Here is a 26,179-nt window from a genome sequence, read left to right as displayed (position 1 = left end):
ACTGTGTTCTTTGCCATCAAAATAAAAGATGATTTTCAAGGCAGGACCCCATTGTAACAATGAATCAGTATTTGCAGTGGTGTAACACTGCCATAAAGGCAAAGAAGTGTTTCCCAAGGCTAAAGCACTGACACATCAACAGACACAAAAGGTCATCCAAATGGTTGTACAGGGATTCATTAATCTGAATCCTCAGTCCCCTTCAGGCTTCAGGAGTTGTGCAGGTATTGTGGAAAATTATGGCCAAAATAAAGAAAGAGAGAAAAGTCTTGGTTACAATTTTCAATGGGAAGCTGAAGAGAGAACAAGAGATACCAAGACAAAACCTGAATTTTTACCTATGCTTTTCTTTCTGGTGAATGGTGAGAGGTGTAACACAACTGAGTTCCTGTAACAATAACCTACACATATGGAACTAAAAACATCAACTCTGTTCACACAAATCCGTACAGCTGTACAGCTCCAGCACCCTAAACACGTTAACGTCAGAGCTTACAAATAATCATTAAAAACACTATGGACTCCTGGACTGTAATGGTTGGTTATTTTGCACAGAAGCCCGTTTTTGGCACTCAGAGGAGAAGGGGAGCTCACAGAGCACTCGGACGTCGTAGTGGATGGAGTCCTGCCCCGCCTCGTTGACCGCCACACACGCGTATCTGCCGGCGTCCCCCGCGCGGGCCCGCGCGATCTGCAGCACCCGGCCTCCTGCAAACAAAAGCCCAAGGCAGCATCAAGCACTCTCCATCATCTCCACACCACATCCCACCAGAGACCTGAGCAAGCAAATTTATGAATGGTCAGCATTTGGTCTGAATTATAAGTAGCTAAAGGTTTTTATTTCCTGGCTACTTTTTCTACAGGCGGATAGTTGGAGTGCAGCCATGCTCACACTGAAATGTAAAAAAGAGCAATTAATTCCCCATAAAGGAAGATCATGCTGCACCAATATGTAGCCAGGCATTACTTTTCCATCAAAAATAGAAACATTTCTCAGTAAGATGGCACAGAACTAAAAGGCAAAAGGAAATACAAGCACAGAATATTCTGTTCCAAACCAAACAGATTCACTTCTGAGGCTTAGAGGTACTTTTCACTCTATTCTTCATAAAAGCATAGCCATATGCATACCTTCAGAAGGAGAGGAATCTTAGGAATGCACTTTGGGAGTATTTGTCATTGCTCTCTCAAGAGATGAGCAAGATGGACAAGCAGGTGTTCCTCTTTTACCACTGCCCTTCCTTAAACACTCCATCCCAAAACATCTCTGCATAGCAACACTCATGACTGTAGGCAGCTCTTTTCCTTCCCCACAAGCTTAAGCAGGGGATTATGGCCATTTTTCTGCTGCAAATATGCTTTCCATGCCTCACCCCTTGGTTAAGAGGCTTTTCTATTCCAACTATCTTTTTGTCAAAGCAAATTTAACAAGGAAATAAATCAGGAACACATCAGAGAGAAGGTACCATTGCTGCATTTCATTTTGCAACACGCTGAAGTGTCCAAGGCCAGGCTGGATGGGGCTTGGAGCAACCTGGGATAGTGGAAGGTATCCCAGCCCATGGCAGAGGGTGGAATGAGATGGGCCTTAAGATTCCTTCAAACCAAACTGTTCTGCAATTCCATGATTTACTGTGAGAGCTCAATGGTGACATTCACACTATTTTAGGGACTACTTCTTAAATTAAAGAAAGCAACTTCAGGCCAAGGACTCGACAGAAACATTTCCACCTAATGAAGTCTGAAAAGAACATTAAAGAAGCTTTCTGAAGAGGAGAAATGTGTCATCACTACAAATACCAGCACTAAGGCCATTTCTCAATCATGGAATCATAGAATGCCTTGGGTTGGAGGGGACCTTAGAGATCATCCAATGCAACCCCCTGCCATGGGCAGGGACACCTTCCACTATTCCAGCTTGCTCCAACCTGGCCTTGGACACTTTCAGGGATCCAGGGGCAGCCACAGTTTCTCTGTGCCAGGGCCTCCCCACCCTCATAGCCAAGAATTGCTTCCCAATATCCCATCTAAACCCATTCTCTTTTGAGTCCATACCCCCTTGTCCTGTCCCTCCATCCCTTGTACACAGCCTCTCTCCATCTTTCTTGTCAGCCCCTTCAGGCACTGGAAGGCCACAGTGAGGTCAGCCTGAAGCTTCTTTTCTCCAGGCTGAACAATCCCAACTCTCCCAGCCTTTCCTCACAGGAGAGGGGCTCCATCCCTTTCATCACCTCTGTGCAGGGCCAGAGAGTGCCACCTGGACACCCACCTGGCAGGATGAGCACTCTGTCACTGGAGCTCAGGGGATGCCCATCCTTAAACCACGTGAGCACAGGGGGAGGAACAGCATTGGTCTCACAGTACAGTGAGATGGGGTTGTTGACAATCACATCTTTACTTTCTCCACCTCTTTCTGCATCCACCATGTTCCCAGCTTCCCATTCCCTGTAAGACTTTTGGAAGCTAGGAGGAACTACAACAAAGAAGAGGAATAATGTTAGCATCTTGCAGCAGAAGTAGCTCATTTTAAAGTCAAGAAATAAGAAGATATTGTAATGTTCAATAGCAGAAATAAAAATTAAGTGTATTAAATAAACCCCTCCCCCCACATTAAGTTACCCAGGAAACTCTAGTTCTGAAACTCTAGTTCAATTGCTCAAAATGAACAATTGAGCAATTGACTGAGTATTTTTTGAAGAATGATAAATAATAGTGTAAGATGACCTGGTAACAAACACAGAGGGTATTCATCAACAAAAATACTTAAACAATGTGGTATCTGGTTTCACTCAAGCTCTCATTTTGTCTCAATTTTCAGAAATTACTCATGATTGTTTCCTTGTATTTACACACAGTAGGCCAATAGGATGCTTATGTCTGGGGACTCTAAATACTACTTGAAACAGAAAAGTGATGTATGTCTCAGTTCAAAACAAATTAAAATTTTTCATGGCATTTAGAGGAAGATCAGAGTTCCTATGTCCTTGCATTGATTTCAGAAACACAAAATAAAAAAGTAAAATCAAATATTACATCTCAGCAATGAGCAAAATATCCCTGAAAACACAAAAGCATTGGGTTTGACCAGGCAAGGGTAAAAGGCCTAAAATTATTAAATCCAACATCCCAGAACACTAAAAAAGCAGGCTAACAGGAGAGTTTTTATAACCCTTTTACCTTGTATATTTACATCAAATTCCAGCTCATCCTCCCCAGCAATGTTGGAGGCCAGACAAGTGTAGCGCCCCGTGTCTGACACCTGGGCCTCCTTGATGTGCAGGGTGTGGCCACTGCCCTGGATCACGACATGCTCATCTGCCTGCAGTGGCTGCAATGGCAATTCAAATGAAAATTAATACTCAGAAAAGAACACACCAGAAATAGCCAGATTTGTGGTAGTGATATTGAGTAAACTCAGTCAAGCTCCAAGCTCCTGGAGACAATTTTCTTTTCACGGTTGTCAGAAACTCTGAATCTTCATCCTTCTGATCGTGGTGGCTGGTCTCCTCAAGGATGTGGATTTTCCATCACTCCTAGCCCCAGGATGCTGCTGAGAGGAGCAATTCCATCACCATCAGGGGGGAAGGGCCACAAGGCCAGGGCTCTTGTGACATTGGATCCAATCAGACTGGATCCAACCCCTGAACTCACTGGCCAAGCTTCCAATACCTGGAAAATTCCCAGCTTTCTGTGAGGTGAACAAATGGATCTAACCCATCCTACAGATCTGCTGCCAGCAAGGACATGGTTTGAACATAGAATGGACAAAGCAGCAGCACAGAGAGACACAGGATTGGATATTCCTGTGCCCAAATGTGCCTCACATGTGACAGCACAGTGACACAGCCTGTGTGTCCACAATACATTACATGTGCTCATCTACATCAGCAGCCTGGTCTAGTGGGAGGTGTCCCTGCCCATGGCAGGGGTGGAACTGGATGGGCTTTGAGGTCCCTTCCAACCCAAACCATGCCATGAGCCCATGCTTCCATGATTAGGGAGTCAGCACTGAATTCCAGTCCTGCAGGGGACAATTCATTCAGTCCATAGACAGGAGCGAGAGCCTTTCACCCAGGGCAGACTAAGGAGCAGCAGCTGCTGTGTCAGTGGCAGTCAGGTGTGCACAGTCACTGCCTTTGGGGACCTCTTAACTCCCCATATTTCTTTGGCAATACAGCCAGGACTCCCGGGGATCCCAGAACAGCAGGGCACACCTGAAACAGCCAGCAGGTGATCATCCCCATTATTCCCACATGCTCGTTAAATCCAGGAAGAGCTGCTCCATGAGCACCCTACCAAGAACAGCTCAAGCAAAAGATTATACTCTCCTTTCTTACAAGGAAAGCAGCAGAGTTCCTTTTTTACTCACCCCTTGTGCTGTATTTCAGTGTGTCCCCATGGCCCTGCCCTTCCCAAGCTCCCCAGACAGATTCATGGAGCGCTGTGTGTGGCAGGACTTGTGCCTCACCCCTCTCCCCGGAGCAGCCAGATGCTCTTGTGGCTTTGTGAGCTCTGCCAGGACCAAGGGGGAGGCTCTGCAACTTCTGCAAGGGCAGCACTTGAGAGAACCATCTGTAAATAACAGGGCCTTTGGGGGCTTTACACTACAGCCACGGGCCCTGTGGTCACACCATGGGATGCTCCTGCCAAGAAGGGCACTCCCTCTCCCAGCACAGGCCAGTGCCAGGCCTGGAAACTCCAGCCCTGGTGTCTCAGGCACTGCCAGGCACCCACCAAAAGCCAAGATGTTGATTTGCAGAGGTCTGGGTGCCAGCAAACACCCCAGACTGCTGGGCAGTGGTTCTGCCAGCAGCAGGGAGGCGAGAGTGACTCCTGTTCTCTGTATGGAAGCAATTTCCAGAGACAGGGAACACACAGCTGTTTCTGTCCCACATCTCAGAGGAAGGAATCGAGTTTGTGACTGGCCTGTCCATCCTTGTACCAGCTGATGACAGGAGCAGGAATGGCGTGAGCTTCACACTCCAGGGTCAGGCTGTGGTTCACTTTGATCTTCACCTCCTTGGGGGACAGCCCTGTCCCTGAGACATCCCCTTTGGCAATGGTGGGTGGAACTGCACACAGACAAAGGCAGAGAGGGGAGAGACTGTCATTGCTTACTGGCTGCTGCAGCATTTCAACATTAACTGGAATAAGATAACAACCCACTGGAAAGCAAGCATTCCCCCAACAAACTGCCTCTTGCCCACAGCCAAATTACTACTTTTATATATATATATGTATTTTCAGCTATTTTTAGTACAGTTATTATGCACAAAAATACGCAAAACTGTGTTCAACACTTTTAAACATGCAGGTTTTTAAACATGCAAACCTGTTTACAGCTCTATCTAACCACAGCACTTCATTATTACGTGCCTGGCTTCAATTCTGTAAAGTTCAGGGTTAAAAGAGCATTTTAATGGAAACTAATATTCCCAAAAACATATGTTTGATCACAAGTCCACACTCAGGGTAGCTGGTCAAAACTCAAAATTTCCACTGAAATCCCAGTGTTGCAAAATCCTGTTTCTTTCTGAATCAGAAGGAAAATAGAGTGTTTCAAAATTCTTGAGCTACCCCCCGGCTTGGTCTCATAATATTTTTGAAATTATGTAAAATGCTTTCAGAGAATTTTCTACTCTTCTTTTCCACTGGGAATTTTTAAATTTTCCCTTAATTCTTACAGTATCCTAATAACTGACAGTTGCAATGGCATTTGGGGGTGGAAGGCATTACATTCCCACATAGCCATGCATTAGTAATGAACTCATTTGTCACCTTCTCGTTATTCCAAATCCAGAGGGGCCCTATGAAGGACTTGGTGTAATTAAATAACAGTATGGTTACTGTGAAAGAGCAAAGCAATTCCAAATCAGACTGGGTCATTTAAAAAAAAAAGGTAAAAAATCATGGCTTATTGAGCCCATAATGAAGAATTTGAGCATTAAAATTGAGTATTTAGGTAGAGATGCTCAAAGGATAATGTGCTAACAGAAAGACTTGAATGGGAAAACTTTTGTGCATATGAGATCTTATGGAAGGATAGAAAAATAGTATCCTCCTGTTATACCTTCCTCAATAAAGTCTCCCACTAGATGTTAGAGGCCCTCTCCTGTTTTTCAAAAATGGTTTCTATGCTCACGAGATTCTCTGCTCACATTTCCCACTGTGCTGCACTCATCTGACTTGAAAATCAGCTCCAAAAGAAGCATTTCAGAGGAAGCTGAAGTTCAGTGTTTCTTAAATGTTTCTTCTTCCTCCCCTGAGTGACATAAAGGCTTTTAGCACAACTGTAGCATTGAAAAGGATGCAACAATCAACTTTTCTGGTGTCTTTCCTCCAGCAATGACATGAGCTAATACATGTTTGCTCAGCAAAGCCATTAATAGGAAACCTTGTATTCACCAGGACAGATAACACTGCAATGGGGAAAATGGAAGAACGCAAAATTAGAAGAAATTTCAAAAACTGAAAGCATTGCCATACTGTAGACTTTCACTTCATAGTGCCTCAGTGTCTCCCCAGCCTCGTTTGTGGCTATGCAGGTGTATCTTCCAGCGCTGTCCTGCTGGGCGTTCAGGATCTGCAGGGTCCGCCCACCTGCCAAAGACACAACCTTTAATAGCACTCACACCACACTCTTGTTTCCCAGTTATTTAAATACTTCCTGCAGCATATTTCCAACCCTTTGGTCCAAAATCTGCCCTTTGAAAAGCAGAAAGCCTGACTGCCTAATATGCTTACCACCATGTGTAACAAATGAGTGCAGGATGGCAGTGCCATGGATCACAGCTCCTGCTGCTTAAGGATTCTTGGGAAATTGGTTAAGAAATTCCATCAAGAAATCTGTGCAGGGAATTTCTTGAAGATATTTAGCCAAGACTCATTCTTTCTCTGAACACTGCAGTTAACAAGGTAAGGCACTTGTACATCTACAGTACTCCAGTGCTCCCTCTGAAGCTTGCTCCCATTTTCCACCTCCACAGAAACTAGGGAGAAATTATTCTACTAACAAAAAATGGCAAACTACTAATGACCTAGAAAAATCCCACCTCATTCTCTTTATTAATTTATATCTCTTTCCATCTGATTTCCACACTTAATTGCAAGTCATTTATATTCATCATTAACTCATATGAATTTTCCCATCATTTTGCTTGACAGTATAAAATGGTAAATACATAATAAAACACAGATAAACAATCAGTTAATGTGACGTACTTAAAAATACTGGAATGGGAAGTGCTAGGGAAGTACAAAGAATCCCAGAATGGTTGGGGCTGGAACGAACTTAAAGCCCATTCATGGGCAGGGGCACCTTCCACTAGCCCAGGTTGCTCTAAGCCCCATCCAGCCTGGCCCTGGACACTTCCAGGGATGGGGCAGCCACAGCTTCTCTGGGCAACCTGCACCAGTGCATTGCACTTTAAATAGAAATATATGCTTTGATTTTTTTAAAGAAGTCTGTAACAGAAAAACATACAATAAAAGAATCAGGTGTTATTTCTCAATAAGAACAGAGTTTACCTGGCAGAATGCGGATGTTTCTGCTGGACTCTAAGGGATTCCCATCCTTCAGCCAGGTGATGGTGGCTGGGGGGTAGGAATAAGCTTCACAGACCAGTGAGGTGGGGCTGTTGAGGATAACAGTGATATCCTCTGCATTCCCTTCGCTGTCTGCTCCCACAATGCTTGGAGCCACTGGGAACAACAAAATCAGTAACCACAAGGAGGAAATCCCCTCTCTGAAAAGCCTATTTTCTTGTCCCTGTTCAGTCTAGGAATCTGGCTGCAGCCTCAGCTAGCTGGGGGGCAGTCATATAAGAAGCACCAAAACCCAGACCCAGATAACACTCAGCTGGTGTTATGTTTTATCCTGAAGTCAACAGTGATCCCAAACCAGTGGAATCCACTCCCACCCATGTCTTTGTCAAACACAGCTCCCCAGGAAGCCAGCCACCACTCCTTGAGCAGAGCTGCTGCTTGATGATCCTGGAAGGAGGGATGAGCCTAGGAACAAGGGTGTGGAAAACAAACTCACCATTGTTTGCACTTCGTTGTGCAATAACCCTCAATGGAAAAAAAAAAAAAACACTAAAAAAAATGAGGAGTGCAGATGGTTTCAGCTTTTCTGAAGAGATTACAATCTGAAATGCTCTTCAGATGCTCCTTCCTTGAATCACAATAAGCCAAAGTGCTGTCCTGCCCATTCCATAGGGACGATACCCTGTGAAGGCTCCCTGTGTTCCAGCTCTGTTGTCTAAAGCACAGCACTGGTGTTTCTATTAAACCACTATCACCTACCAATCACTAAGATGTAAAATTCTGATCACAGACAGGCAATGTGTGCACTGCTCTCCAAAAAGCCCTACAGAATTCCAACAGGACTCTTTCTCCCCGAGCTGCCTGTTCCTCTGGCAGAGGCAGCCCAGCTGCTCACCAAGCACATTGAGGCTGTAGGTTTTGCTCCTGTCCCCTGCAGTGTTGGATGCCACACAGGTGTAGCGCCCCGTGTCCAGGAGCTGCGCCTCGGAGATCCGCAGGGATCGCCCGCTGGACAAGATCCTGGGATCTCCAGCCTCGGCCAGAGCCTGCCCATCCTTCAGCCACGTGATCTGCGGCACGGGGTTCCCTTGGTGGAGTCGGGAAAATGGCAAACATGAGTTGGTGCATAACCTCTAGGATATACCAAGATTTCTGAGAAACAGGAAAATACAGTTTCAGGTGTGATTTTCATATACATTCAAGGAGGGAAGTTGTGGAAAAATGCATTCTGAAGTCTCTGAGCCTCCTGAAGTGATATACGCCTCCTCTGAAATTCCACAGGCCTTTGGAGAAGAAATACTACAGCAACATCCCTCTTGGTTCATCTCATCCAATCTTTACAAGGAGTGCTTAGTCCTGCTCTAAGCACCACAGTTAAATCTGAGATTTAAGAATCCCGCTGAGCTGAAATCCCCTTAAAAAAAGAGGCTGGGCAGCACCAGTAGTGATCTGACCATGGCTTTGATGACCAAAGGTAAATCACAACCTGTTCTTTTACCTGTCACCTCACACGTCAGGGTAACTCCGTGCTTCTCCTTCACTTTCACATCTTCCAGAGCGTTTTCCCCCACAATACCTGGAGGCACTGCAACAGGCAAGGACACAACATCAGAATGGATTCCTTACAACACTGAAATACAACAGGCTGCTCGATGATGCTGCTAGGAGGGATGAGCCCGGGAACACAGGACTAGGAGAACAAAACTCACCACTGTTTGTGTTTGGTTACACAGTAACTGCCAGAAAAAACCAAGAGCAATACAACAGATTCCCAACAAGCGGATGCTGTGCCACGGCTTATCAGTGCTCTCTGCAAATACAGCTAATTCCATATGAGAACCAACACACAACATAGGCATCTTGCTATGGTACAAATTACATTTGTAAATCTACAAAGGTCTAAAGGCATCTGGCTGTGATACAAATTACATTTGTAAATCTACAAAGGTCTAAGAGCATCTTGCTGTGATACAAATTACATTTCTCTAGGGAAGTAGAAGACAAAATCCCTAAAATACCTATCCCACCCCCCCGCAAACAGCCAACCCAAGGCAAGGAAACTCCTACTGTATGGCTGATGTGGCTGACATGTTTCCAAATTATCCTGGTCAACTTGTGCTTTTGGATGTGGTGGGCAGATTATGAGCATGCTGGGGAGTAGCTGTGCTGGTTAAAAGCTGTGATCAATTATTTCTTTCAAGGTAGAGGCATTTGTAGATCAGGCCAGAAGAAACTGGCACTACAAGTTGAAGTAGGCATGGAGTGTAACAGGAGACCTGTAGTTATTAGAAAGCAGCTCCGTCTCCAGGAGATACAGGAATTTTTTTAACAAAAATGTCAGCGTAAGGAGTCTGATTTATGTTTTAATAATTCTGCAAAATGCAAACTTTCAGCCTAGAAAGAAGACCTAAGAAGAAAGGAATTAAAATACATTTAATATTAATATATTTAATATGTTTAACAGCTTATTTGTGATCTCATTCATTGCTGGAAGCAAATGTTTTATAAAAGAAAGAATCATGGAAATATGCAGAATTAATTGTCAACAGAGACAAGAATGTTACACCAGATTTCTGATACTAATGAAGGGTTCAAACTTGAGTGAAGGAAACAGATGGGGGAAAAGAAAACTTAAAATCATGAAGTTCAGGACTTAAGTCAGGCCAGAAGTCACTACTGTTCACAAACAAATACAGCAATTCATTGTTTTGACTCCAAAATAATACAGTAAGCCATCAACATATCTTAATTTCAAAAACATGGCAAAATCACCCCAAACCCTTTTCAAATATCTAAATATTGTGCTTATTACACCAAGCTCTTCCTGCAAATTGCTGCATCTCCTACAATAACCCAGAAAAACCCTGGCATGTCTGTGTACAGTTCCCACTGACAGTGACTGGTAAGGATTCTGTGCCACTGTCAGGACCCATTCCAGTAACTTTCCTCTAGAAAGACAAAGATGTTATTGGGGGGAGGGAAGAGAGGACTGAACAATGGAATTTTCCACTTGAAATCAGCTTCACTGACCATTTTTCTTCAAGGAAAACAAAGCCTAGAGATTCCCAGAACCCTCAAGAACACACTGCTACTAAAACCCTCCAAAGAAAACAGTTGGACAATGAATGCTTTCCAGTGTTTATCCATCTCTTCCATTCTACCACACTTACACTTCCATGAGCTCATCAAATAAACATGAACTGACTTGAATGGGAGTTATCATTTACTGGCTGAATATGCCCAAGTCAGCTGAAGGCCAAGGAAGATGAGGGTGCTCAGAACCTCAGAGAAAGGAAACTGAGAACAAAATTCTACTCAGAAATGCTGAGAGAAAACTTGCACTGTGCCAGACCTGACAGTTATAGACAAAAATAACAGTTACTAAAGCAAAAAGTAGTGTTTTCTGGGGAAAATACTGATTTGCAAAACTGAACAATGTGATTGAATAATACATTAATGGTTCTAAATAGCATCTAAAGAGCCTGCTGGACAACTCCTGGTCTAAGTACATCAGCAGGATCACCCCCTACCACATGGGTTCATATACTCTGTCTTACTTAAGGCTCTGCTGACTGAAGGTTTCCACTGTACTGGAGTTGGGATTGCCAACCCTGGAGAAGAGAAGGCTCTGGGGAGACTCTGGAGCCCCCTCTAGGACCTCAACGGGCTCCAGGAGAGCTGGAGAGGGACTTTGCACAAGCATCTGGAGGGACAGGACAAGGGGGAATGGCTTCCTACTGTCAGAGGGTGTGGATAGATGGCATATTGGGAAGGAATTTTTCCCTGTGAGAATAGGGAGGCTGTGGCACAGGTTGTCATCTCTGAAAGTACCCAAGGTCAGGCTGGATGGGGTTTGGAGCAACCTGGGGTAGCGATGCCCAGGGGATGGGGGAGGTTTAGAATGAGACATGCTTTTAAGGTCCCTTCCAACTGAAAACCTTCCAGGGTTTTTCTTCTATGATTCTGTGTGGAAGAAGCTTTTCTTTACAACCTGATTTTCTGTCTGTGTCATCAAGTTTATTTATTTTTTCCCTAAAGACGTGTATTTTGGCATAATATTTTTTTAAAATAGCAGCAAAGCATACAGAATGCCCTCCCCCTTACTGTACAAACCCCTCTTTTGTGCTGTCCTAAACCCAAGCAGGTACTCACCCAGGACAGAGAGGTGGAAGTCCTTCCTGGCCTCTCCTGCAGCGTTGGTCACCACGCAGGTGTAATGTCCCTCATCTGCCACACCCACGGGGCTGAGCCGCAGTGTCCGGCCCCCTGAGACAGCCAAAACAGCATCAGAGTCCTGCTCTGCCACCCAGCATCATCCCAGGGCTGGGCAGGGCACACACACCCTGCTCTGCCACCCAGCACCATCCCAGGGCTGGGCAGGGCACACACACCCTGCTCTGCCACCCAGCACCATCCCAGGGCTGGGCAGGGCACACACTCCCTGCTCTGCCACCCAGCACCACCCCAGGGCTGGGCAGGGCACACACACCCTGCTCCACTGCACAGGATTCATGGATTGGCAGTTAGGACATGGCAGGAACACTGAGCTTGTAACACACACTGCTGGGCAGGAAAGTGAGACAGCACACAGTGCCTCAGACAGCAGGGTTTTCACTCACAAGAGTCCTTTGCTGTACTGAGATTCTAGATGAATATTCAGGAAAATTAATAATGCCTCATCAGTGCTTTTTATGTGTGTACACACAAAAATAAGCTTACTTCTATAAATACCTTGTGTTATAAATATCCTTAAGGTATTTTCATAGATAAGGAATAAAATTCCACCTCTCCCTTCTAGCATTTGCATTAATTGTGCCATCAATAATAATAGTAACAGCTGATGATAGCACTGGTTTACATGCAAAGGCTTGAAAGAACAGATTCTTCTTGACTCTGTAGTTGTCAAGTCACCTTTGCACAGATAAGTTTGTTTAAAAGAAAGATTTGCAAGTACGTTTGACCAAAGATGAGGAATATCCCTGCTTTGCCATCACAGAGTAACTTCTCTTTCCTTGCTTTTTGGCAAAAGAACAGCAGAATAGACATTAGGAAGCATCTGAGTGTGAAGCCAAAGGTGGCAGGCAGCCCGCAGCTTTTCCCAGTTTCTGGTTAGCAGCATTCCCTAATGCACACCACCCCTGCCCTGGGCAGCTCCTGCCTGTGGCTATCACTGCTGGGACACAGCCCAGAACGGGATGATCCCGGTCACGCACCTGCAGGAACAAACTGCTGAGCTGGTTACTGGATGTGCCTCTGCCCAAGGAATCCTGCCTGCCAGAGGGAGCACCGGGAGACTGAGGGAGGCTGAAGTCTTCCAGCCTTGCATCTCCCTGATCCCTTCTCCCATCCACCCCTGCACAAGGCCAAGAAGAAGCAGAAACCTGCCTGCAGGAGACTGTGACCTTCCCTGGCACCACACACCCAGCTCTCCAGTGCTGAGGCAGGACAGATTTTCTACATTTGGCTAAACAGAAGCTCTTCTCCTTCCTAAAGCCCATGTGCAGCTTAGGGCATGAGCTGCATTGGAAGCAAGAGGGGTACACTGGATTTTTTTTTCCTAGAAGATATGCAGAAAGGATCATCAAAAGCAAACATCAGTATCTGGACAATGCTCTCAAGCACTGGTTGGGGTTGTTGGGGTGTCCTGTGCAAGGCCAGGAGTTGGACTAGATTTCCAGCTCAGGATATTCTGTGATTCCATGATCTGAATTAACTGACTAAAAGCTGCCAGCAGTGTGTCCACACACTGAAATTATCTACAATGCCAAGTATGTTTTCAGTCAACAGAACCAAAATCTTGCTTTAACGACGTATTTAACTCCAAAATTAGAGGAGGATTTTTGTTGTTGTTGTTTTTTACAGCTTTACAAGCACAAATAAAGCTCCAAGTGCCATGCTGGCTACAGTTCACTACAACAACATGTAGCTTTCTGAAGCACAAAGTTTAGAGGAAAAAAAACCCTGAGCCCTGGCATGTTTCCCCTCCCACACAGCCAACATCCAGAGACAATAAACATCTTTTTGTCTCTCTCTTCCTGACTCTCCATCCAGGAGGTGAGATTAGTGTGGGTGTAGAAAGCAACAGACAGGACAGAAACAATCAAGCCCAGAAGATGTTATTTTTGTTGATGGCAACTTGAGACAGAAGGGAATGCAGAGCAGCTCCCAGAGCCAGGTTCATACTGGGAAATAATCACACACCCACTCCTTTTTCCACACACCATATGCAAAAATGGGAAAGCATAGCACAGGACTATCTGTAACTTTAAAAGCTGCACTCATTAAAATATCCTGAAGCTTATCAGCTTCAAATGCAGTCTTAGCTGAGCTCTTAAACACCTTCCAGCTCTTTACTTGTCTCATAGTTTTCTTAGGTTTGCTTGGTGGCCATTACAAAACTTCATCAAAAGTTATTGTCATGAGATTTCTATTTGCCAGTGGCAAATCCAAGGTCAAAGAAACAACACAGCCAGAAATGTTTTCACATGCACTCATTTCTGAGGCTCTCTTTGGCTTCAAATACAGACCCATAGAAATTAGAGATGTGCTTTGGTTTTTGTCATTTTTCTTTCAAAGATTTTTCCTCTTTAAATGGTAAAACAACTGTGAAGAGGAAGAGGTGGAGAAAAATAAATAGGAGAGTCAATGGAGTGTATTTCTGGGCATGACAAAGTGAAATGTTGCCATCTGCCCACCAGTTTTTGTACCTGAGAGGATTCGAACCGAGCTGTTCAAGGTGATGGGCAAACCATCCTTGAGCCACGTGATTGCTGGCAAGGGGATTCCTGAGGCTTCACAAACCAGGGAGATGGGATTCTTCTCCACAGTGCTGATGTTTTCAGGCAGCTGCTGGTAACCACCAATACTTGGGGGAACTACAGCAAAGAGTAAGGAAAAGACATACTTCAGAGCAAATACAAATTCATTTTGCTCACAAATCGTTGTGTCACCCAAATATTAGTTTACTGAGGGTGAGCAGCAGGGTGGTCTTGGTTAAACTTTAATTTCTCTCCCCAGCAACAGAATATTTCCCACCATGACACTCAGACTAATATCATGTAAAATTGTACCATACCCTGGTTATCTCAGGTGACGAAGCCACTCAGGGTAGATTGATATTAACAGAAAGAGGGCTAAAATTTTAAAATATTCAGGAGTTATAAACTAGGATTTGGGCTTTTCCTAACACTGCAACTAGAGCTGCATCCCCTGCAGCAGATCCAGGCGGTGCACTGAGCTGCACACCATTGCTGGGCCACCCAGTGGTGAATTTCCACGTGCCCCAGGTGGCCCCCACTCACCATGGACGCTGAGGTCATATTTCCTGTCGGCCAGCCCGGCGGCGTTGGTGGCCACGCAGACGTAGCGGCCGGTGTCGGACACCCGGGCACGCTGCAGCCGCAGGACACGGCCCCCGGCCAGCAGCGCCACGTCCCTGCCGCTGCCCAGCGCCCGCCCGTCCTTCAGCCACGTCACTGCTGGCTCAGGAGTGCCCTCAGCCTCGCACTCCAGGGACACTTCGCTTCCCTGGGTGACAACGACCTCTGACGGGTGGGGACCACTGTTGGATATAGTTGGTCGAGCTAGGGAAGAACAAGGGACACAGTGTTGGAGTCAACTGGAAGCTGCACTTCAGAATCTTCACCTGCTGCTGAGTCCATTTTCCAGAGCAGCAGGGCCAGTAAAAGGCAAATCAGCTCCTTTCCCCCTCTCCCACAGCATAAAGTAAAAATGTTTTTTAAAATGTTAACTTACAGGCATTTTTTAAAATGCAAACAAGAGAAAAAATTATATTAAAAAAGACTGTCCCTGCACTATCAATCCCTACAGATTTTGGAAGATTTTCTTCTCTATGGGATTGTTTAAAAATATCTCCTTTTATTCCCAACAAAAATATAGTGAAGTCTAAAGGAATTAAGGGAAATCCAAGTTCATTCAGTTGCCATCACTACTGCAGCTTGGGGACAAGACTAAAGGGGTTACATCAGTGGATTGTGCACTTTCAACAGGGATATGCAATGTCTTGGTCAAGCTACAGGTCCAAATTGCCAAAATTTTAATGACATAACACTCTCCTTGAAGTACCTCTAAATAGTCCTACAGCCAAGCACTCCATCTCTGGTGACTCTGCAGCTCAACACCACGGCCCAGCTCACACTCCCATAACATTACTGCACAACTGGTAAAGTGTAATCAGAGTTTTCCTGGCACTTACTGTACACTTGCAGGCTGTACTCTCTGGTGGCACTCCCAGCCACGTTTGAAGCAATACAGGTGTAAGATGCAGCATCAGACCTGTCAGCAACTGCAAGCTGGAGCTGTCTGCCCCCAGACAGCACCCGCACCCTTCCCGATGGCTCCGGCACCACAGGAGAGCCTGCAAGACACCTTCTGTCACATAAAATGACACCAATGGCCAGGAGCAAATGAAATTCACATGGTGTGAAGTCCACTGGCTCATTCAAAAGGACTGAGTTGCACATTTGCCCATTTTAGAAGTACTCTGTCAGAGTTTTTCCAGAAAGTAGGAATTTGGCACAAGCATATCCTGAGGACTTTCTGTATTAACCACTGATTTCAAGGCATACCTTGAGCTAAAGCACACTGACTTCTCCCTCACATCCATCCAGAGTTTGGAACACCTCCACCGAGCAGAAAGCTCAGCACTTTCAGTAAAAGGTGACTCACTTTTCAGTGTATAATTGTCTCACCCAGCACAGCCAGTGCTTAGAAACACATAGTTTAGGATTCACACTATCTGTGTGCTGGGTGTCACAGGCTTCTTCTCAGGAAATCCTCAGCAGAAACGTGACAGCAAACTCCCACTGCATTCTCTGAGAACTCAGATCATCCATTTCCATCGTTCCAAATACAGGGACACTTCCTGACAGAAGGAATGCACCTACCATGAATTCTTCAAAGAAGCTTAATCTTCGTTTCCCTCTTGGTGCATTTGAAGTCCTCTCTACAAAGTGCACCAAATGTCGAACATGCTGAAAAATATACTCTTCCTTTCTAACTGCTTTTCTAGATTTTCTAGCAGGTTTAAGTCTCCTTCCTTCCATTAAGTGTACACACATTAGCCTTGAAGTGCATTTAAATGTCATACAAGGCCTTTCTGGCTTCCAAGAGACAGGGTTTAAAAAGAACTTCCTGTTCTCTCAAAATGTTATGCATTGGAAAAAGTGTTCTGTAATTAAAACCTGCTCTTTTCATAAGCCAAAATTAATTAAAGCAAGTACATACCATATTGAATTGTTCTCCTAAGAAAAACACAAATATAAGTAAGATTGATAATTAACACAAGTATTACCACAATGGAAAAGTAAATTATCTTATTTTTCCCTGTATTCTCTCTCCAGCAGAGCTAAAAGAAGGTGCTGAAAATAGCTGGCTTTGTTTGCCACCTCCTAAAGAGGCGTTTGGCAATGTAACTTTGACCCCTAAAGTAAAAGGTGTACAGACTACTCTTGAACAAGACTGGAGAGAAAGGGTTTGGTGAATCCCCAAAGCAATTACTACAACTACACACATCTTCACCCCTTGGCTGGGTGCCATGGCTGCAGATTTAAATCCAGCTCAGAGGATCTGTGTAATGCAGTGGATCACAGGGCAGAAACTCAACTTCATACCAAGGGACTCCCAGCGACCCTGGCCCTGACATCTGGGATCCACAAACAATTCTTACAATCCCAGAATGGTTTGGGTTGGAAGGGACCTTAAAGATCATCTCATTCCAACTCTGCCATGGGAGAGTTGCTTCCACTTGCTCAAAAGACATCTACCCTGGTCTGGAACACTTCCAGGGATGGGGCACTGTGCTGCTGTCCTCTTGCACCCATGGTAAATAAACATTAAGTGCTCAACAGTTTGCTTTTCTCAGCTGAGCAACGTCAGCACTGCGCTTCTCTTGCACCTTTAGAAACACCTAATCCAAGCAGAGGTGAGACAGTGAGAAGGGAATAATCTATTCCTGGAGTTCACATTACTCAATGCCAGGATTATGCAGATTTATCTGCACATGTGAACTCCTTAGAACACACCATCCAAAATGTACACAAGATGAAAAGCAAATCCAGCAGGTCAGAATTATCCCATTTGCTTTATAAAACAGACAACTGGCAGTTACCCACCATTCTTTTTCCAGGTGAGACTGGGTGGTGGGATGCCACTGGACTCACAGATCAGGCTAATCAAGCTCCCTTCAGTGACTGTCAGCTGAGAGCTGTCATCTGAGCCAGAAATACTTGGTGACACTGCAAAGAAAAGCCAAGTAAGTGCAGCCTTTGAAACAACACATTATCAGCCAGCAGTAAACCCCAAATGACCCTCATGCAAATCTCTCCCGTCCAGCTCTGCAGCAATGACAAGGATTGTCTCCTCAATGCTAACCAGGCCATTGGGTAGGGAACAATACACTTGGGAATGACTGCATCCATCCTTCTGGGCTCTAAGGGCTGCTGCATGGACAGGCTTTAATTTGGGTTGCCTTTAATGGACTTCCATGAACAAAGATGGTTTGGGGAACTTTGTCAAGTGACTCCAACTCTAAGAGCCTGCCTCATTCATGGCTTCAGCTAATAACCCCACAGAGATCATCATCAGTGACTTAAAATTCATCCTGCATTTTTCCCTCGAATGTTTCCTGCATCAGCACGCTGGCTGCCACATCCAAGGCAGTGAATCCCACCCCTCTGATCACCCTCCTGCAACAGAAGGATCACTTTGCTTTTCAGCTCTGTGATCTAAACCAGCTGCAGACAAAAGGGACCAGTGTTTTACTCTGATTCTCAAAGTCTTAAAAAACCTTGGTTCAAACCCTAGGGAAGGGCTAATTGCCTCTTAAGAATCAGGGAATAATTTTCATCAGATGAAAACAGAGTAGGTAGAGAGTAAGAAAAAGCAGAGGAGACTGCAGGTAGAACCTGGCAAATAAAACCTCCCAGGTGAGCAACTTATGCAGCACTTTTTTAATGTATGTGACAATAGCCAGCTTCTCCTTCTGACACCTCCAGCTCTTCAGCAGCAACCAGATGTGTGGGGTTTGAAACAACATTTCCAAGGGCCTTATGGTACTGCCTGCTTTACCCTTTATTTGTCCTGCTTCCAGCCAGGACAAGGCTGGCTCCTGGATCCACACTTAGCTCTCACAAATCCTCAGGAGGATACATTTCCTGGATTTAAAATCTCAAAATATGGCAAGGAGGACTTTGGATTCTGGGGCATAAATTAAAACTGTAATTCTAAACAATTATCCACAGATGGCTTTCACAGGCAGCCTGTGGTTTCTATCAAGCTTATCCCATCAAAGCTGCTAACTAGCAAAGAATTATCCCTCCATTCAAATCCTACTGGAATGGTCCTACTGCACAAAGGAACAAATCTAAATCCCTCCAGCAAAGGTCCTGTGTAAAAGTCTGGGAGAGAAAGAGGAAAGCAGAGGCTGACCTGCACAGTAAATGGTATTTGCTTCAGCATGGGAAAATGGCATGGTACTACAACATCCACCTCTAAGTCAAATGCCATGAATAGGTCTTTTAATAATGACAGACTTGAAATCTGAACTGAAAAAAGTCATTTTTGTGTTACAAACCTTCGTATGTAGTTCTAGTCTTGTGACTTCAAAGCAAGAAGTTGATTTATAATAGTAAAACAGGGACATTTCAATTTGAGAAGAAAATTATGGTGCAGAAAACCCCCTCAAAAGCAATTATTAAAACAATGTCCTAAGCCCCATTCATCATAGAGCCATATAAAAAATTATTAAAGCTGTTTTTATGATGCAGCACTAGTAAGATTGCAAGGCAGCTTTTATTTATCTGAGTTTCCGATGCTTCAGCATTTCAGTAACTGGAAAGTTGGTATGTTACTTTAAAATGGCATTAAAGCTATGGACCTAAACCCAAGTATTTATCACAGAATCATGATCACAGAATGGTGTGGGCTGGAAGGGACCTTAAAGATCATCTTGTTCCAAGTCCCTGCCATGAGAAGGGATGCCACTCACTAGCTATAGTTCTAACTGCTCTCATTCCTGCAAGCTCAACAAAGGCCTGTAGGGTAACTGATGTTAATTTAGAACTAAATTAAAACAATTTGAAAAATGTGTGCAGTCTTGGGCCCCGTTCAACTACAGCAAATACAACAACATATCCTTGTACGAGCCTCAGCAACTGAGTGTTGATGAACTACAGAGGATTTCAGTGTCTCACACCATAATTCAGCTCTGAGCTTCGTTCCCATTTCTGGAATAAGCTTAATAAATCTTACCCCAAATATTGACATTATAATTCTTCTCAGTTTTCCCAGCAACATTTGTCGCTTCGCAAGTGTAGCGTCCAGTGTCCTGCACTTGAGCTCCTTCAATCTGGGGACAAAAGGAAAACCTGGGTTTCTTCTTCCTACATAATTATTCATGGAATGTGCAGGGAGAGGGGGCTTGGGTTTCAATTTTATTTTTACATATGTCTCCCAGAATATTAATAAAACATCATGAAGCTGGCAAGCTCTGTACCCAGACAGCTGGGGTCTCTGCCATCCCTCCCTCCTCACCTCATTGGGCTCTCTGCTGCCCCAGAGAGCCCAATGCTGTCCCAGCTCCAAGGAGGGTGCAACTCCCCAGGGTGAGCCTCAGCACGCCCTGCCTGCCCAGCTTACCTTCAGCACGCTGCCATCTGCAGAGATGCTCAGGCCTGGCTTCTCCAGCAAGGGCCGCCCGTCCCTGAGCCAGGCGAGGCGGGGCGGGGGCACGGCGCTGCCCTGGCACCGCAGCTCCAGGGCCTGGCCCAGCAGCACTGACACGTTCTGCTCCTCGCCCACGATGTCGGGAGGGACTGCACCAACACAATCACACACTTGGTTACCTTGGAAAAGCCCTCTGAGACCATCGAGGCCAACCATTCCCCAGCACTACCCCCAGGGGCAACATCCACAGGTCGTAAATCCCTCCAGGGATGGCAACTCCACCTCTGCCTGGGCAGATGTGCCAGTGTCTGACCACCCTTCCTGTGAAGAATTTTTCCTAATATCCAACCTGAACCTCCCCCTAGCACAACCCAAAGCTGTTTCCTCCTGTCCTATTGCCCAAACCAAGGGACCTTTGGGTACTGATGATTTCACAGAGCAAACATAACGTGGAGTTAAGGGATTTCACTGCACAAAGATAAAATGACATTTACACCTTCAGTTACACACAACTTCAGTCTTCTTTATACCACAAAAACCACAATAATAATTTTTGTTATTTACAGAATATTTTCCATACAAAATACACACTAGTGAGGTGTCAGCTACAGAGAAATCATAAGGACAAGTCAAGACTAGCAAAAAACCCCCTTGAAACGTAGCTAGAAAAGAAAATCCCCCGTATATAAAAATGGGGGAATGCATTCCTGCAAGAAAGAAAAAGAGCTGCTGAGTGAAAAAGCTCATGAGATAACTATCAGCCTCAGAAGCTGAAAATGTCTTAAGCTGTTCCAGATAGCACCAAGAAGGATATCTGGCTTTAAGGAAAACTCTGACCTACAGATAATCTGTCCAGAGATGACCAAATACAGCTGACAGAGTAAGAACTTACATGGTCAGCAAGCAAGTCAATGGGTTAATGACTTAATCAACAAATAATAATCTACAATTAGCTCATGTATCAGGTTTGTGGGATCTACTAATTATTGCAGTTGTGGGCACTGAGCACTATATTAACATTTGTCCTGCAGTTCAGTGATAACCTCATTATTACACTATTATTTCCAAATCAGACAGTAGAAAAAATCTCCTTTTGAAAGGAAAGTTTTCTGTGTAGAAATAAAAAACCCCAGAACACTGGGCACTTCAGTTGAAACCCATTAGCTGTTCTTGAACAGTGTCAGATTTTAAGAAAACACATTTTTCCCCCTGTTTTTAATTGTGTGTTTCCACAATCAGAAAAACAAAAGTAACTGAGAAGGCAACTGAGAACTAAACCTTGAACACAGCAAGTCAGCAATTCTCCACAGGGAAAGTGTTCATGGCTGGAGTCAAAAAGAACACAGACAAAATACTGCCCCCCAAGAAGTTGACCAGGACCAAATATAAGAACCTTTACTGTCACATTTCCTTTGTCCTTTAGTTTTGGGATCCATGACCCCAGACACTGAGGGTCTGAGTGCACAGAACTTAGGGGTGAGAAGGGAGGCAGTGGGACCATCTGTGAGAACAAGCACACTAGGTTAATCATACATGGGAGACCAGAATCTGTCCCAAAATGGCACTCAGGGACAGCAAGACCACTCTCGAGGTGGTCTGAAAGACCAGGATCGATCAAGCTTTGTGTTTCCTGCCCAGGAAGCACAGAGCAGAGCTGGTGATTTCACAGTTTGGAAATAACTTAGGGAAAAGCCTGATCCCCGTGGATAAGAAATATAGTAAATGAAAAAAAAAAATCTGTTTATCTTTTTATCTTTCTAGAACTGACAAAGGTCCAGATTCTTTATGAGTATTGTGGAACTGAGACTTGGAAGCTGATCCATTCCTGCAGAAGGCAAATTTATTTCCAAAGACTTTTCAACCATTTACTTTTCCTCTCAGCTCGATGAATTGAAATGTGCTCAAAAGGAAACTGAGTTTATGACACAGACACTAAAGCACTTATTTCTGAAGGAACGGGGTTTTAAATTAATCTAATTATGCTCATAGTAACTGTAAGTAACTGAGCTTGTTCCAACTCCTGGCTCAGTGCACATTTCCAACCAACCCAGCTCCAACTACTCCAAATAATTTTCCTCCTGTGGCTTCTTAATTGGATTGCCCCTATGAGGCAAGTCTGAAGAGCAATATTACTTTTTGGTGACAGCCTCACTCAAGCTGGTCCTGCAGCTGATCTCAACCCTGGCCAGCTTCTAATACAACACTAATTTTAAACATTCCCAACTCCTAACTCTTTTCATTTCCTCCAGTTAAAATGGACAGAGGTTCCAGAAAATAAAAGAGGAATAATAAATATATCTATGTCACATTACACAGACATACATACTTGCCCTCAAACTCCAAAGGAGACCCTGATATTCCTTGCTCTAGACATAAAATGTTCCAGCCATATTAACTTTGGCCCACTTGCCACAACAAAGTCCTGGGTTTCTAACTGCCCCTTCCAGATGCACAAGTCACCAGGACTTCAGTCAGGGGTACCCTAACCAAGGGAGACAATTCTGAAAGCCAAACTAGGGAACAAATAACTTGGGCAGCTGCCCCTTTGTAGAACCTCATCCACACTCCTAACTTTTCTTGCAAGGTTTCCCACAGGGGATTGCCATAATGCTAGAGACTGGCAGAGTCCACTGACCTACTGAAAGCAGAAGCAACACCACAAAGGTGCCTCAATTCGAAATGCCTCTCTACACATCTGGAACTGTAACATTTCTAAAACAAATGTCAGATTATTCTTTATCCTCATTTTCCTGCTGGACAAATCCTCTGAGATGTCCAAGGGAACTCAAAACCTGCTACAGCCACACTCCCTGGCATCCCTGCAGGCACAGCACCCACAGGCTCTGAGAACCTATCATGGGTGACATTAGGGACCCTTCCAGTGCCTGAAGAGGCTCCAAGAGAACTGGAGAGGGACTTTGGGCAAGGGCCTGGAGGGACAGGACAATTAGGAGTGCCTTCCAGAGGGCAAGGTTAGTTGGGATATGGGGAAGGAATCCTTCCCTGTGAGGGTGGGCAGGCCCTGGCACAGGGTGCCCAGAGAAGCTGTGGCTGTCCCTGGATCCCTGGAAGTGTCCAAGGCCAGGCTGGATGGGCCTTGGAGCAACCTGGGATAGTGGAAGGTATCCCTGCCCAGGGCAGGGGTGGCACTGGGTGGGCTTTAAGCTCCCTTCCAACCCAAACCATTCTATGAATATGAAAAGGCATCTGATACAGGTTACAAAAAATCCAGGATGAATTTCATGTAAGTTACAAGAAAGCACAGAATCACAGAATATCCTGAGTTGGAAGGGACCTGCAGGGATCACCAAAATCCTGCACAGGACAATCCCAACAATCCCACCCGGTATCTGAGAGCATTGCTCGAATCAGAAGGGAGGATGAATTTACACAAGTTCAGGCAAAAATATTCAGAATTAACTCACTGACAATTTGGAAAACTGACAAACTAAAAAAAACACCTCTTTCCTGCTCCTTGAAGGAGACAGAGCTGACTGGCTGGACTCAACACAGTGTCACTATTTAGCACTAAAAGAGTCCCCTCCATTTAGGCAGGCAGAGCAAGGCTTGGGAATGGCACAGGAACTGCAGAGCTGGATGGGGAGCTCCCAGTACCTCCTTCTGGTGCAATAAAGACAACAGAGCACTGGGCCCAAGAATATCTCTCACCTGGCAGGTCTATCTGGCTTTACACAAACATGTGTTTTCTCTTCTCATTAGTAAATAAACTTTTATGCATTAAACTTGTAAATTCATTGCTGTAGTTACATTTCTTCAAGGACACACAGAAGGACACACCGACATGCTTTAGTAAAAGAGGGTGGATGTGCATATACATGTTTTAACTTCCATACACAAACTCCTCCTCCTCACCTGGCCTTCCATTACAGGTTGAGACTATTTTTACTCAGCACTGCTCAGGGTCTAGGCCCACAGTGTTACATTAAAGCTTGAAGAATAGCTCTCAGAGACAAAAGAAAGATGTTTGTCACTCACCATAAACACGGAGGTCGATGTCCCTCTGGCTCTCCCCTGCAGCGTTGACTGCCACACAAGTGTAGGTCCCTGTGTCACTGAGCTGGGCACTGGGCAGTGCCAGCACCCGGCCCCCCGACAGGACCTGCAACAGGAGCACAGCACCTTCAGGCACACCCCGGGGTCAAACACAGGTGGGGGAACACCTAGGACTCATTTCAAAATGGAACATTTGCTTTGCCACTGCTTCCCACCATCTCCCTGCACTCTGGTGTTCTCATCCAATCCAGACTTGAAAAGCAGAACTCCAACTTCATGCCAGTCCCTAAGGAATTCCTGGCATTCTCAAGACTTCGAAAGATCTGCACACCACTCCCTCCCTCCCTCCCTCCTACCAGCTTCAAACATGCTGTCACACCTTTTGTCTCTGCCCTGAGCTGGCCCCACAGAACACAAATTCCCCTTCTTGCCTTTCAGATTATAAAATCAACTTCCAAAAACCAACTACTGCCTCTCCTTTTACCTCTGAAATATCAGAGGTTGGTTTTATTTTCTGAATTACTGTTGTATGTAATGAGCTTTCCAGATCTCTTCAGTGGAGTAATCTGGTCCAATTTCCTCTTCTTCCCAGTAAGTAGAAAATTTGTTGATGTAAATTTACTCAGTATGGTATCAGCTGAAATGATCACTTTATTTCAATGTATCTCTATCTTCCACTTCACACAGTACTGGAGCTAAACTCACACACACAACCCAGAGCAAAAGGCCTTATATTATTATTCCAAACCCTCCCACTCATTCCCTTCCATTAAACTGCACTGACTTAAAAGCCTCCTCCCACAACAGGGAACACCATAGAGCAGGATCTGTCCCTGGTACCTGGAGGCCGTTGCTGACGCTGGACACAGGGCTCCCATCCTTCAGCCATGTCAGGATAGGGGCAGGGATGCCTCTGGCTTCACACTCCAGTCTCACTGCATTATTGACCACTACTGTCACCATGTCACTGCTGCCAGAGATGGATGGGGGGACTGAAAAAAAAAATCCACAGAAAAAGGGCTGTAACAGCTACATAAGAGTACTGATCACAACAACATTAAATAGGCCACCTAAATTTGGACGTTATTTCTCTTTTCTCATGTTATTCCTGCTGAACTCTTGTAATATCTTTGCTCTGTGCCAGATCCTGCTCTTCCCTAGCATGAGCAGGCAGATAACTGCAGTGAAACTACTGTGAGCAAGGTATGTGGGACTGGGCCCACAGCCCAGAGGACAGCTGTGAAACCCAGGAACCACACCATAAAGCCAGAAAATATTCCCTCAAACTCTTCTACTATTCCATTTAGACCTTGTGAAAGACTTTAGGAGTGGTGGGGATTAAAGAAAGGAGTTTACCATATAAACCACATAAAGCAAATCCATACACAGAGTGATAAATTGGCCTGGCAGAGCATATGGAAACGTTTACTAGATTAGACTGAAAAACATCTGCCTCTCTGATGACACAAAACACTGCAATGGAACATCTAAAGCACTTACTCTAGGCACACAGAGTCTAGCAAATGTTGTAGGGCTCTGGTAGAAAGGGAGACAAGAATCATTAAAAAAGGAAGATGCTTCATGTACTAGGAGAATCAAAACTATTCTATTTGCTCGTACCAATAACTGTAATAGTTTAGTGATTAAGTTTAAAAGTCAGTATCAGATAAAAACTTAATGTTTAAAGTCACTCCTACAAAGAGATGAGAATGGTGTATGCTACACATTGCCCTGTGTGAGGAGAGAAAACATGTATAGAATTCTGCTCTGAAAATAAGATTCACTAATGAATTTAGTAACCTCTAAGAGGCTGTAACTCAGGTTGTGGCTCCCCCATCTCTGAGAGTGTCCAAGGCCAGGCTGGACAGGACTTGGAGCAACTTGGGACAGGGGAAGGTGTCCCTGCCCATGGCAGGGGGTGGAACTGGATGGGCTT

At 44.8% G+C, this 26,179-nt stretch overlaps 1 protein-coding gene across 2 annotated transcripts in view; it reads right to left on the bottom strand.

The window, feature by feature from the left end:
- The window catches only part of HMCN1 (hemicentin 1), a 166,825-nt gene that overhangs the window by 45,100 nt on the left and 95,546 nt on the right, over positions 1-26,179 (bottom strand). For both annotated transcript variants that reach the window (XM_038144148.1, XM_038144147.1), the window contains exons 39-55: positions 25,084-25,235; positions 24,226-24,349; positions 20,203-20,378; positions 19,816-19,912; positions 17,679-17,801; positions 15,761-15,922; positions 14,847-15,128; positions 14,253-14,420; positions 11,698-11,811; positions 9,044-9,130; positions 8,441-8,632; positions 7,528-7,701; positions 6,487-6,600; positions 4,927-5,072; positions 3,178-3,328; positions 2,270-2,473; positions 595-708 (exon numbers count right to left, since the gene is read on the bottom strand). In XM_038144148.1, coding sequence (XP_038000076.1) covers positions 595-708; positions 2,270-2,473; positions 3,178-3,328; positions 4,927-5,072; positions 6,487-6,600; positions 7,528-7,701; positions 8,441-8,632; positions 9,044-9,130; positions 11,698-11,811; positions 14,253-14,420; positions 14,847-15,128; positions 15,761-15,922; positions 17,679-17,801; positions 19,816-19,912; positions 20,203-20,378; positions 24,226-24,349; positions 25,084-25,235 — 2,580 coding nt within the window. The remainder of the gene's footprint in view (positions 1-594; positions 709-2,269; positions 2,474-3,177; positions 3,329-4,926; positions 5,073-6,486; positions 6,601-7,527; positions 7,702-8,440; positions 8,633-9,043; positions 9,131-11,697; positions 11,812-14,252; positions 14,421-14,846; positions 15,129-15,760; positions 15,923-17,678; positions 17,802-19,815; positions 19,913-20,202; positions 20,379-24,225; positions 24,350-25,083; positions 25,236-26,179) is intronic.

Source organism: Motacilla alba, chromosome 8 (genome assembly GCF_015832195.1).
Source record: "Motacilla alba alba isolate MOTALB_02 chromosome 8, Motacilla_alba_V1.0_pri, whole genome shotgun sequence".
NCBI lineage: Eukaryota > Metazoa > Chordata > Aves > Passeriformes > Motacillidae > Motacilla > Motacilla alba.
This window is presented reverse-complemented; position numbering and strand designations above follow the sequence as displayed.